The sequence below is a fragment of the Rosa rugosa genome, chromosome 2, assembly GCF_958449725.1.
Source record: "Rosa rugosa chromosome 2, drRosRugo1.1, whole genome shotgun sequence".
NCBI lineage: Eukaryota > Viridiplantae > Streptophyta > Magnoliopsida > Rosales > Rosaceae > Rosa > Rosa rugosa.
The window spans coordinates 28,943,571-28,957,023 of record NC_084821.1 but is presented as its reverse complement, the minus strand read 5'-3'; the positions used below and the strand labels follow the sequence as shown (position 1 = coordinate 28,957,023).

The 13,453-nt window shown below is 34.8% G+C and overlaps 1 protein-coding gene across 3 annotated transcripts; it reads right to left on the bottom strand.

Annotated features, from left to right (window-relative positions):
* Positions 1 to 4,996: 4,996 nt before the first annotated feature.
* Positions 4,997 to 13,099, bottom strand: LOC133731574 (pentatricopeptide repeat-containing protein At5g01110). 3 transcript variants are annotated; one of them, XR_009856720.1, is made up of 4 exons: positions 12,846 to 13,099; positions 8,485 to 10,866; positions 7,778 to 7,895; positions 4,997 to 5,785 (listed from the first exon to the last, which is right to left on the bottom strand). XR_009856720.1 is itself a non-coding variant. In XM_062158945.1 (3 exons), the coding sequence occupies exon 2, from the start codon at positions 10,732 to 10,734 to the stop codon at positions 8,512 to 8,514; it is 2,223 nt and encodes a 740-aa protein (XP_062014929.1). In that variant the 5' UTR covers positions 10,735 to 10,866; positions 12,846 to 13,099; the 3' UTR covers positions 4,997 to 5,785; positions 8,485 to 8,511. The 3 variants fall into 3 exon arrangements, 2 of the variants coding, with proteins under 2 accessions (XP_062014929.1, XP_062014928.1); XM_062158945.1 differs by lacking the exon at positions 7,778 to 7,895; XM_062158944.1 differs by lacking the exons at positions 4,997 to 5,785; positions 7,778 to 7,895 and adding an exon at positions 8,182 to 8,267.
* Positions 13,100 to 13,453: the final 354 nt, after the last annotated feature.

Below are 13,453 nucleotides of genomic sequence, written 5' to 3'. Positions count from 1 at the left end.
AAGCCGGGAGGGGATGGATTTGACTTGGAGAAAGTCATCTTTTGTTTTATAAGGAGGGAAATTTATATGGGATTTAGTCGGTGGTCATCCATGTCGGCTAGCTTTGACAATCTCTCGGTCTCAGTTCTCAAATATATAAATGATTCACTTAAAATATATATATATATATATATATATATATATATATATATATAAATGATTGGCCTAACATTATATTTCTACTTTCAAAAACGATAATGTGCAGTATGAGCATTCATATGTAACAAAATATTTAGATCGAGCAGCACGACGAAATAATTGTTGAGAGCAGGAACAACATGCATGCTTCAGAATTATAAAGTATACGGAGAAAAGTGTTGAGATATTGTATTATCAGTAGTACGTGCCTTTTCAAACAATAGCTAGAGTTTTGCCTTTTGCTGAAAAATGGTCGTATATAACCATTAACCAGTGTACAGTCCATGTCTAGATTAATCTAAGGCTAAAGTCACAGAACCTTACCGGTAGTAGACTAATAGTGCAAGAGCTTCAGCCATATGAACCTCTCTAATTTAAACCTCAAATCACATGTAGGGTAGTTAAAGAAAACATCAATAATTTATTTATTTTTAGTTCATTCGAATGAATTTAGACGTTATTTAGAAATGATAGCACATACCTAACCAATTGAGTACGGAACTAACTATTTAGACAATATTCAAGATTTCAAACAAGTAACTAAGTGTCACATGCACTTGACACAAACTGTACGTAAGCTCGATCCCATTCCACATATGTTTGTTGTCTGTTTGACTCACAGTTTCGATTAGAATTAAATTTAGAACTTGGTTGTTAGTTGTTACCCTAAAATGAAATTAATGCATGCATTCTCTCAAACAGATGTGTACTCGTACGTGCCAATAATAGCCAGGCGCCCATTTTGGCAACTTTGCCCTAGAGCAAGTTCACCCGTTGGGTCACCAAGTCACCCACTATTCACTACTTTTTAGTGTTAATTTCACCCTCTGGGTCACGAGCACAGTGTATTTCATGCCCTGAGTCACCCTGTACAGTGTTCTGGGTCACCATGGTGACCTGCACAGTGTATTTCGTGACCCAGAAAATGAAAATATACACTAAAAAGCAGGGAATAGTAAGTGACCTGGTGACCCAACGGGTGAACTTGCTCCTAGTCAGATTAGATATACCAAGGCTTCGTCCTAAATTTAGGGCTCATGGATCGTGTATTAATATTCGCCTAAGCCAAGTTGTTTGTATGTGTCTGCTATTTATGCTGGAACAGGCACAATACGTTGACCCTCCCCCATGCATATATGAACGATCATATCCACATTCCCTTGCAGAATATATGTACGTTAATGACTTAATGCATATCACATTCATGTACTTATGTATATATACATGTTATTTGGTTTTTCACTTTTCTGGTAAGTTTATATACGTATCTATATATGATCACACATATATGTATCATCATGTATACGTTCTTTTCATCCTTCTTTTCTTTTGGTATACGTATCATGAAGTATATTCACCTAAGTATGTATCGCATTCCCTTAGCAGTATATATGCGTGTATATTTTCCGTGATAATTTTATATTTTGCCGTGTTTTAGCAGTAAAGAGAATACATATGAACGTGATGAACCAATTTGTTCAAACAAAAACGGTTGGCCACTTGGCCCTTAAATAAGCATGTGGCTTTTCTAAACCACATACTGCTAAGATTTAGTACAATGAATCATGCTACGTTTCTTGACCAAAACAAAAGAAAAAGAAAAAAAATTCCTGCTAAAATTCATTGTACAATTTTGTCCTTTTAAGTCTCACTCCTAGTAAGTTTCTTATTCAAAATCGTCTTTTGACTTGTCCTCGAATACATGGAGTAGTTAAGAAAAGTACACAGATATAGTTGTCTTACTCTTGTCCCGACATTTACTTCAAACTAAAAAGACTGTTAGTATGTAATTTTTCATATAATATGCGAATAAAACATGTATTGACTTTTATTTTCAAATTTACTTCTGTATTTTGTATTTTTAGAAGGGTACCGGTCTCATTAAATTTTTAGTATTTTTGAAGTCAAAAATATAATACACGTACTAAACTTGATTTTTACATTTTTTTTCCCGTATTTTACACATATTATTGAACAGAAATGGATACAAATTAATATAACAAAATGAATTACTTAAAAATATTTTGTCGAACTTTTATCGAATTATTTGATGAAATGTTCGAATAATACACGTATGTAATTTTCACGTATTATACACATCCCGTATTTTACTAATTATGCTAAAAAGAGAATCCGGTCTTATGAATTTATTTACAAACATAGATTTTAAAACTACTTTTGATGACCATAAAATTTTACGATGATTAAGAATGTCTTTAAGAGTCTCCAATTGAATACAACAGTACATACTATACTATTGTATTACAAATTTACAATTATTGCGTTCCAATGAACCTCGCCTTCAAGTTTGTGAAAGAAAGAACTCTACAAATCAGGTAGAAACCATTTGATGAGTATAAATCATCCCGCTATGTCTTGAATTCAATATTTTTGTAATTTCAATTTCAGGAGCTATACTTTATGTATTGATTGTGTTAGAGACCAGTAAAATTATTTAGATAATTCTCTTATTATCGTGCCTCAAAAGATGGTGTGACATTATTCATAGTTCTCCATATTAATATATTCCCGTCTTCCCATAAAATAAATAAAATAAAATAAGATTATTATATATAGTATGTATACGTATGTATGTATGTATTACAGATCCTATCAAGAATGAGGCATCGCTCTGGATAGGATCTGATATATATATATATATCCTATCCAGAGCGAGACCTCGCTCTGAAATTTCAGAGCGAGTTTAGGGTCACTTTTCGATCGCATATCCACATCTCAACCTTTCAGTTTTTAAGTACTAATGTATAGATCATCTCTGCAAAATTTCAGCCAAATTGATGGTCTTTAAGGTATCTAACTCGCTTAAACCAATGGACGGACTGAATCTGTCAACCTGAACCGTACTAGCTTTAAAGCAGTTATCAATGCCTTAACGATCATCAATTTGACTAAAAATTTGCAGAGATGATCTATACACTAGTACCTAAAAACTGAACGGTCGAGATGTGGATATGCGACCGAAAAGTGACCAAAAACTCGAACTTCACACGTTAATTTCAAAGCGGAGCTCCGCTCTGGATAGGATATGTATATATATATATACGCTGTGGATGTCTGTTCCTAAGCTAAGGAACGGATTTCCAGTTTTGACCAACTTTTCGATCACATTTTCACATCTTAACCGTTCAGTTTTTAGGTATATATGAGTAGATCACTTATGCAAATTTTCAGCCAAATTGATGATCGTTAAGGCATCCAAAACTGCAATTTACCATTATAAACACGAACGGTTCCGGTTCGACAAATTCGGTTCGTTCGTGTAAATTGGAGTTTTGGATGCCTCAACGATCATCAATTTGGCTGAAAATTTGTAGAGATTATCTATACATTAGGACCTAAAAACTGAACGGTTAACATGTGAAAATATGATCGAAAAGTGGGTCAAATATGGAAATCTGTACCTTTTGCTTAGGTACGAATATCCGCACCTGAGCAAAGTTGTATATATATATATAGACAGACACAAGTATAGTTTATGGTCCATAGATGCCAGAATGTCTCATAGTCAAAGTTGCTACGTCATTTTGTCATATTAAATAAGAGTATAGTATATGAAACAATGATTAGTTTCTTCTTTCTCTAGCTTGTGGAGTTGTTCATGTGATAAGATTAATCAATTTTGATTAGAATTGTTCATATGACAAGTACAATAGCGATAGTAACCATAATATATTAAGAACAACTCCAACAGTTTCTCTATTATTTCTGTATTCCTAAGCAAAAATCAAAGCTTTAATATCTTTTTCTTTCCAAACTCCAACATATTCCATATTTTACAGCAATTTCTAAAATCTCCATAATTCTTCCTTAAAATTTTAAAAATTGCTTTAAATTTAAGGAATTTGGTTTTCTCTTTCCTCAACTATACCTAAAATGGGGATAGTTATAGGGAATCTGTTGGATCAAGAAATTTAGGGAAGCTGTTGGAGTTGCTCAAGCCCTATAACTGCAGAGCACAATGTTTATAGTATAATATATGTACAAAATTGACCTTTTATCCTGATTTTGACACATGATAAAATTTTGATAGCTATTAATTGACTTTAGTTAGTGGAAGAAATATTGTACGTATATTTAGTCCTATTACAAGGATAAAAGTGCCCTATCTCTTCAAATATTGTACGTACCCTTATCAACAGCAAGCATAATCTGCAAATGTAAATCCTAAATCCTAAATCCAAAACGAAGCTCAATAATGTTATTATTAGGGCAGCTCAACAAGTGCGCACAACTATCCCAACATAATGTCCTAATATAAATTCTAAACCCTAAACCCAAGACTGTCCACAATATTATTTTGCTCAAATATGTTTCACTAACTCTGAATATTGATGATCAGTCTTGCTACTCTAAGGAATAGTTTTAAGGCACTATCAGAAACGCATCACAACAACATGTATTAAATTTAAAAACTGAAATTATAATAACTTTGTGTGACAGTCCTCTATTGATGATTGTATATTGTATAATATCACTCGAGCATATGATTTTCATGTTTGTAGTTCAAGTTAAAACATGACAAAAATATGCTAATTAGTTTTTTTTTTTTTTTTTTTTTTTTTTGAGGAAATAGATACTTTCATAAAATATGCTAATTAGTTAAAACGACAGGCTATTAGTTTATTTCATCCCATAGACTTGTAGCAAATTTCCGGCTAGCAGACTCAGATCATTGTCATTTGTTCATTCTTATCTAAAAAATATGTCAACCAAGTGACAACACAGAGATTATATGTCCATACAATCATACCATATCCAATTTCTAACTATAATTAAAAGACAAAACCAGCAGCCACGATTAAATTATGACTAATTACTTAATTAGTTAAAATACCGGGTTCCCGTAGGAGCGTGCATTTTCTAGTGCACAAGTACTGAACATAGATAAACAGAACAAGCAAGACATTGACGTCTCTAACAAACACACATGAATTGCACATGCTCTCATATAATCCCCGTCATTGGAAATGAAACTGCACTGTAAATGAAACAACAAAAGTTTGAAGTAGTCCACATATTAGCGTTTCACTTCATTTCCATCGAGTTATTTGTAGTTAAAATTGACAAAATGAGATTTACTATAAGCCGTTAATTTTACAGAAAAAAGAAGAAGAGGACACCGGCTGAGTAGTGGTGCATACCTAAGTTCCTTATACTCGTTTTCTTCGGGTGCAAAACAACTCATTTCTTGATCTTAAAAGGATACAAGAAAAATTCACTCTAAATTTCTCTCCATCTTTAAATCTCATCTCTCAGACAGATCCTCGTTGGCTCATTGAGACCTGAAATTTCTTCTCTCCAACCTGAACTGCCGCAGCGGAGATAAGAGAAACTGTGACAGAAGCAGCTGTATCACCGCAAACTCAACTGCATACTAGCTTCTGAACACCAAGAACAGAGATTGCACTATTCCAAGCACAACAAATGAATGTTAGAAAGAGCGCTCTCTTGCATATTTGCATGTTCTGTTTCAGCGGGCACATGAAAGGCCCATCTGATTCTCCCCTTCAATAGCCTCTTTCCCATTATAGTATCAATTTCAAACTTTCTAGTTTCTACAGGATGAGGCCATTTCACATCTTCAGACCTGCAACAAAATTTTAATTAGAAAAATTTGCTTCATGACCGGCGTTAAAAAGAAAAGCAACTTAAAACAGCAAAACATTCAGACAAAACTAGTTTTGCCAGCCAAATTCAAGGGAGTCACTCATGTACAAATATAGACCACTATTGATTGCTCATTATCAAACAGTTATTGATTTTCAGGTCACACTATCCCAAAGAGGACAGGACACCAACACACAAAGCCAGAAACAGTGTTATTTATATAGTGATTTGACTGATTTCTATATATAGGAAACAAATTCAACCAAAAACCAGGGAAAGCACCAAAATATCTCTCTCACTCGTTTGGTGCTTAAGTTCAACGAATCACTTTCAATGAAGTACCAGAAACAGCAAGATGCAAATGTATTTATCAATCTAAGTTGTCACCCTAAAATTGTAAAGCCCGTACGCTCAAGAAACATATTCAATAAAAGATGAAACTTTGAATGAAATTCCTTTCAAATCTTGCACATCAGCAACAAAAACAATTTTAAAATGTGAATGCTGGTTATAAAAATGTGATAACCATTAGTGTTTAAAAGAGAAAACAAATCTACATCATATTCACATGGGCAAGCACCCACTATTTTATCCACTACAACAAGTTCGTTGTTACTTCAAAATTACAAATAAAGAAAAGGAATGTACAGAGAAAAATCTAGAAATTGATCACTCTATCTTATGCTTAAAAGTCTTATGATATTAAAATTTATTTAAAGCAACAAAAATTAATGATAACCATGAAAAAGTACTTTGTTGCATGACTTGCACCAAAAGTGGGAAAACAAAAAAAGAAGGAAAAAAAGAAAAGAAAGAAAGAAAAGGGACCCAAGAGCAAGCTCTAAGGACACTTTTGCATTCTTATAATTAATCTTGATATAGATTTCATATTTAAGGCTTAGTTATCAGACTAATTTTCTTAGTGTAACTTATAATTGATGTGGAATCACAGATTACCAGCTAACTGATATTATACCTAGACAATTTAACAGCCATACATCAGTAGCAAGGAATTTTCAAGGATAAGGGCAGAAGAAAACACACTAGGTATATTATATTCACAATTTAACAATTCTAACCGATTCCTTTAAGTTATCAATCACCAGATATTATGGAGATGCACCAACTTATAAGCTGTAGATTAGTTCAAGTAGTCTAACTTCAAACTATATATTGGTTCCACTTCATACTAGATAGAGAAGTAGAAATTCTAAGTCAAGCCACTGTTCCTCAAAGAGGAAAAAATATAAATGAGAGAGAAGAAAGGTAAGAAACAAATACAAGAAGGCAAATTTCAAATATAAATTTGCTTGGAAAAAATTAAGAAATTAAGTTCAAAGATACACCAATAAATAGCCTACAAATATCAAATGGTTTTCAAGTGATGTTGAAAAGAAAAGGTAAAGTTACAAAACTAGTCCCAAGATCTAGCCCGTTTTCAATATACTACTTTGCAAAGACATCCTCTCCTCAATTCATCCAATTACTGCCCTAAGGAAGGCCTGAATAACTCAAATGAGGGCTTAGCCTGGATATATCCTCCTTTGCTTTCTCTTTTAAACCCTAGATATACACCCTAACCCATATTATTAAAATTTCTTTCATCTAAACCCCACTCATAGTCATAGACAACAACCCACCTTGTCTTATCCACAACATTCTCCTTTTCTATTTTCCCACCTTTTTCTGTTGACATCAATATTGAATTGCTGAAATTGAACTCTAATGCAGTGAAAACTGAAAAGGTAAATTGTTAATGTGCAAAAATTGTAGAAATCATAGATTTCACTCTGATATACATAAAAATTCAACTATGTGAATGTCACTGAGAGTCTGATACTAAAAAGCATGTACGACTGTACCTTCATGTTTCAAAAAATGTGGACAACTAAGATTAGTAGCAACCAAATTTTTGGAAGAGAGTAAGACATCATGAATCCATAAATATTCAATTTATGCCATACATTTATACCTAGTGATAAGCTGATGAAGATCAAGTATCCTGAATTCACGATCGTAGTCATAGTCATAGCCAACAACCCACCTTGTCTTATCCACAACATTCTCCTTTTCTATTTTCCCACCTTTTTCTGTTGACATCAATATTGAATTGCTGAAATTGAACTCTAATGCAGTGAAAACTGAAAATGTAAATTGTTAATGTGCAAAAATTGTAGAAATCATAGATTTCACTCTGATATACATAAAAATTCAACTATGTGAATGTCACTAAGAGTCCGAGACTAAAAAGCATGTACGACTGTACCTTCATGTTTCAAAAAATGTGGACAACTAAGATTAGTAGCAACCAAATTTTTGGAAGAGAGTAAGACATCATGAATCCACAAATATTCAATTTATGCCATACATTTATACCTAGTGATAAGCTGATGAAGATCAAGTATCCTGAATTCACGATCGTAGCTATCATAGCGAGTATATTCTCTCTATATCCAGTGTACCTTGTAAAACAGAAAATATTGTATCTCCATTATTTAAAAACACTTGTCTATCTTCTTTTTTTTTTGGTCAGGAAAACAGTTATCTATCAAAAATGAATTTGCCAAGACAAAAAGACCTTCATTACAAGTTAACAGGAAACAAGGTCTGTATAGTAACAACGTTATAGTGGCATAGCTGATTATAATTAAGAAAGAGGAAATTACGAGAGATATCTACCTTGAGCTACAAGAGAAAAATCAATAACTAGAATTCATCATCTGGTACAAATCCCCTCTGCAGCATTTCATCATGGTAGCGGAATGCCTCTCTCAAATTGTCCTGGGTCACATGTCCATTTATTAATGACGTATAAGTGGATCTATCAGGATTTACACCTTTCTCAATCATCTTTCGCAAAACTAACTCAGCTTCATGCAGTCTACCCTGTCTACAGAACCCATATAGAATGACATTGTATGTAATCACATCTGGCAGTAGTCCTTGCTTTTCCATCTCCTTCACTGAAAAAAAGGCTTTATCCAGGTTTTCTTCTTTTACATATCCATTAATCAGAGTGTTGTAAGTAATACTATCAGGAACAATTCCTTTTGAAATCATTTTGCCTAAGAACTCATATGCCTTTTCTGTGTCACCAGAGCGGCTATAGCCCTTTATGACAGTATTACAAGTCACTAGAGTGGGTTTGATACCTTCTTCAATCATCTGGTCCCACAAACGAAGCGCCTCATGGACAAGTCCCAAGCTACAGAATCCATTGATAAGAATGCCATATGAAATGTAATTAGGGAATATTCTTCTAGAAACCATGTCACTCCATAGCTCCTTAGCTTTATCCATGTCACCTACTTTGCAGAATCCATCAATCAATGTGTTGTACGTGACAATATCAGGCTTGATATTTTTACAAGTCATTGCCTCGAACAAACTTAAGGATTTAGCCATATTCCCGTTTTTACAATAACCATGAATAAGTGTTGTGAAAGTATAAAAATCTGGAAAGACACCCCTTTCCACCATCTCATTGAAGAGTTTTTCTGCATCAGCAAGCATCTTCTCCCGACAAAGTCCATTTAAAATAGTATTGAAGGTAATAACATCCACCACGCAGCCTTGCTCAAGCATTTCATCCCGCAACTTCAACGCCTCTGACATTTTGCCATTTCTACAATATCCGTCTATAAGGATAGTATAGATCACATTATCTGGAACCAAGCCTGCAGTTTTCATTTCTTGAAAATATAATAGTGCATGATCACAATGTCCATTCCTCAAAAGCACCCCAATTATTGAACTGAAGCTGACTAAATCAGGAACAACACCTCTACATGACATTTCACAAAAAATTCCTTCAGCCTCTGAAATATTATCTTTTCTACAACTCTCAACCAGCAGTGTATTAAAGGTAGTAGTATCAGGACTTAATCCATTCTGCAACATCTCATACAAAACTTCCTTTGCCCTCGCATAATTTCCTACCCTACATAATCCATTTATGATAGCATTGTATGTGAAAAGCTCTGGTCTCAAACCCTTAGAAGCCATAGAGTTTTTCAACTGGAAAGCTTCTTCCACAAGCCCTTCACGACAATAGGCATTGATTAGAGTATTATATGTCACAATATCTGTACAAACCCCCTTCTCAGCCATGTCCGATATGAACAATTTAACCCTATCGATTTTACCATCTTTACACAAGGCATTAACCATAATGTTTAGTGTATAAACATTTAACTGAACCCCGCTGCTAACAACTTCCCCATACACTTCCCATGCCAAATCTACCCACCCTACCTTCACAAGCCCACCAAGAAGACTATTAGCAGCATTTATCGAAACAGCAACTCCCTTGCTTCTAAGTGCCTTAAACGCCTCAAACCCTTCTCTCAACTTCCTAGCTTGCACATACGTCCTAATCAACAAGTCAAAAACGAAGCAGCTAGAGCCACAACTGCTACAGGTCAAAACCAAAGACTCAACTATTTCAACACGGGAGACGCCACTCTTCCTAACCATTCTAAGCATTAAAGCTTGAGCATCCGAAGCCCTTCGGGCCCTGACCAAAATGTGAATCATTGCACTCAAAGACTGTGACGAGTGCTTGAAATTCGGACAATTTAACATAATCAAGTCAACGAATTTCAGACCCAGATGCAGATTTTCACGGCAACGGGAAACAAGTTCAACAACAAGAAGTGGGTTTAACCGAAACAGATAGTTACGCAGATAATTGAGATTACCTTGCTTCAAACCCAACAAAAGCTTCTCTACCAAAAGAGAATCTGACAGAGAAGCTGATAAAAAGGGTTCTTGGCTGGTACGCTTGGACTGCACGAGTGTAACACCATTTTCCAAGTAGCGGTTTGATGGGCAAGAAGATATAGAATGGGATCTCTGAGAGTGAAACACTGGGTGTCTTGTGAAGGTCGTGAGGGTTCTCACTTGCAGAATTGGCCTTTGGGTGCCCATATTGTGGCCTCTCTCTCCCGTTCAGAAGTGAATTCAGATTTCAGCAGACATTAGAGTTTTTGTTTCTTCCCCCACGTTCTCTCCGAACTCCAGAGTCCAAAGTCTGCAAAGCAAGGGGTTGCTTATTTTATTCTGCAAAAAAAAAAAAAAAACAAAGAGTTGCTTATTATATTGGGAAAATGATAAAAGAGGTCATTTGAAAGATATAAATGATAGATTAGGTAAAAGATAGAGAAATTTTTAAGAACAGTACATGCCGTCAGTTTCTCTGTTACTTTTGTGTGATTTCCGTCAAAATTGTGAGGGCAAACCATGTCTTCTTCCTCACTTAGCCTAGTTGAAGTTCAGCTCAAAATGATTACAACCCATCAATTATAAACACACACACACAAGACAGAATCCATTTCAATTTTTGATGATGAAAACACAACCCTTGGAAGAAGATTTGCTCCCACTTCTAGAGAGCTTCAAGCCAAGAGAGGATACAACAGTTTTGTCATCTCCAAGCTGCTTGCCACCAAGCAAGTCATGGAAAAGTGCTCATTGTGAGCGAAACCAGATCTTACAGTCCAAAAAACAGACTCCCAGGATAACACCGAAGATTAGGAAATAACAGTATAAAGGAAGACTCGAAAAGAATTTAGTTTTGTCCACCACCACAGACTTGGTAAAAGGAGAAAAATGAGGGTGCCATGAGGGGAATTAAAAGTTGCGACCATCCAATACTCAGGAGTGCCAACCATTCAAAAGCGATCCAAATATAGATTCCAGAACTCCTGACAGTTATTCTAACAATAATCCTCTCATGGATAACTTTCTTCATTAGTATTACCAAAACTGTGGGTATCCACACACTTCTTTGGCGACAATAGGTCATAAGCTAGTTGTTTGTATTGATCTTCTAAATGATAATATAAAATGGTGGGAAGAGTATGCAATTCCTTCCCAACTAGGTTGCAGGACTCTTTAATAAAATATTCCATATCCTAGATTAACTGAACCTCTCCAAAAGAAAAGAAAATTTGCAAAATCAGTCACCAAGTCAGTTATAAATACACAAATTGGAAAGTTAGAAAATGATCCCTTGTAATAAGAGAAATGAGCATGATTATCGAAAGGCTGCACCTTCCAACTCTGCAACTTTTGTGAAGGTCACAGCTAAAATGGTTACGGTTGATTAGACAATTTACTTCGACTTTGTTTTTTAACTAAACACATTGAACTCATAATTGCACAAACATACAAAGAAGTATATACCGCATACTTTTGTATATTCAAAGCATACACAATTTACAAAAATAGCAGGGCCAGACTCTTAAGGACGGGCACACTTATAAAATACAGTCTTGAAGAAGTCCCTTCAAGGGGTACAAGCCTATTAGTCAACTGTGCCCATGTTGTAAGGCTGGTTTATGAACGTATGTTGGTGGTAGTTGCATGCCTTACAGCAACCACAAGCTTTTTCCTTGTGACTGTTTTTTTATTACCATCAAAACAGTTAATATCGCCACCCATCCATTTCAAAATGCCTCAAAACTTACAAATGAGTAACTACTATTTTCTAGAAAAATTTACGTGATACTATCCACCCTTACCTCACTTTATGATATAGTATAGTATCTAAACCCCCAAACTGGTTGTATTTCTGTGTTTGAAACAAATTGCCATCTGAATCATGGGAAACAGATGAGATTTGCTAGCGGAGACGAGACGAGACACACGGAAGGAGAAGAAAACCAAAGAATTTATTGGAAATTTCGTTCATTCAAGCATTGCCTAAAATCTCCACTATATAATCTCTGTGCCAATTAATATATAAATTTAAAAAGTAAACCCTAAGGCCGAAACCTTAGTGTGTATAAATAATAGAAAATGTAGGAAGCCTAAGCAAATGAATCATGAGAATACATTACACTCTAATAGCATAGCATTGGTACTCAGCAAAAACCCCAGTGTTTCCCCGAAACCAACCACCCAATATTCGAAATCCGGGGATGCAAATCAAAATCCCAACAATCCGATGCGCACGAAATTCACAATTATCGATGAGGAAATAGAAAACCCACTATCTGAAAATTACGATAAATCGGATAGAAGAAAAGCGAGAATACCTTCCATGGTGTGAGGGAGGGATTTTCTCCGGTGATTGACTTGTATCCTCGGCCTAAACTGCGATAGCCATTCCTCGACCAGCTTGCCCAGATAATCGCGTCTGCATGACCCAATTCAATTCTGATTTCAGAGATGACCAAAAGATTCAATTTTTTTTTCCTTCTCTCTCTCTTTAATGTTGTTTTGTCTTCGCTTGTTCTTGTTCGTCCAAATACAATTTCCAACCAAAATAAATAAAACTTTCACGGGTTTTTATTTTTTGTTTAAATAAATCCAGAATATGTATCTATACAAATGTTTTTTGGTTAATGACTCTTCTTCTTATGTTATCTTTTTCTATAAAAATGTTTTTTTTTTTTTGTATATTAATAAATCATGGGCATAACTTGGCTTAAGGATGGTTATAGTAAGATGAGTTTATTACATATAAGTGCATCTTTGAATGTTTTTTTAGTCATAAGGTCAGCAACTAGTTTTTTTTCCCTCATAAGGCCACTAGATTAAAAAGGGTTTTATATTTTGGATATTAAAAACCTAACATATTTACATAAATGTCACTAGAGTAAAAAGTCAACAATCATTCTCTCTCCTCTCTGGTGAGGTCTCC

Coding starts and splice junctions, on each gene's coding strand:
- LOC133731574 (XM_062158945.1), bottom strand. CDS start 10,734: ATGGGCACCCAAAGGCCAATTCTGCAAGTGAGAACCCTCACGACCTTC.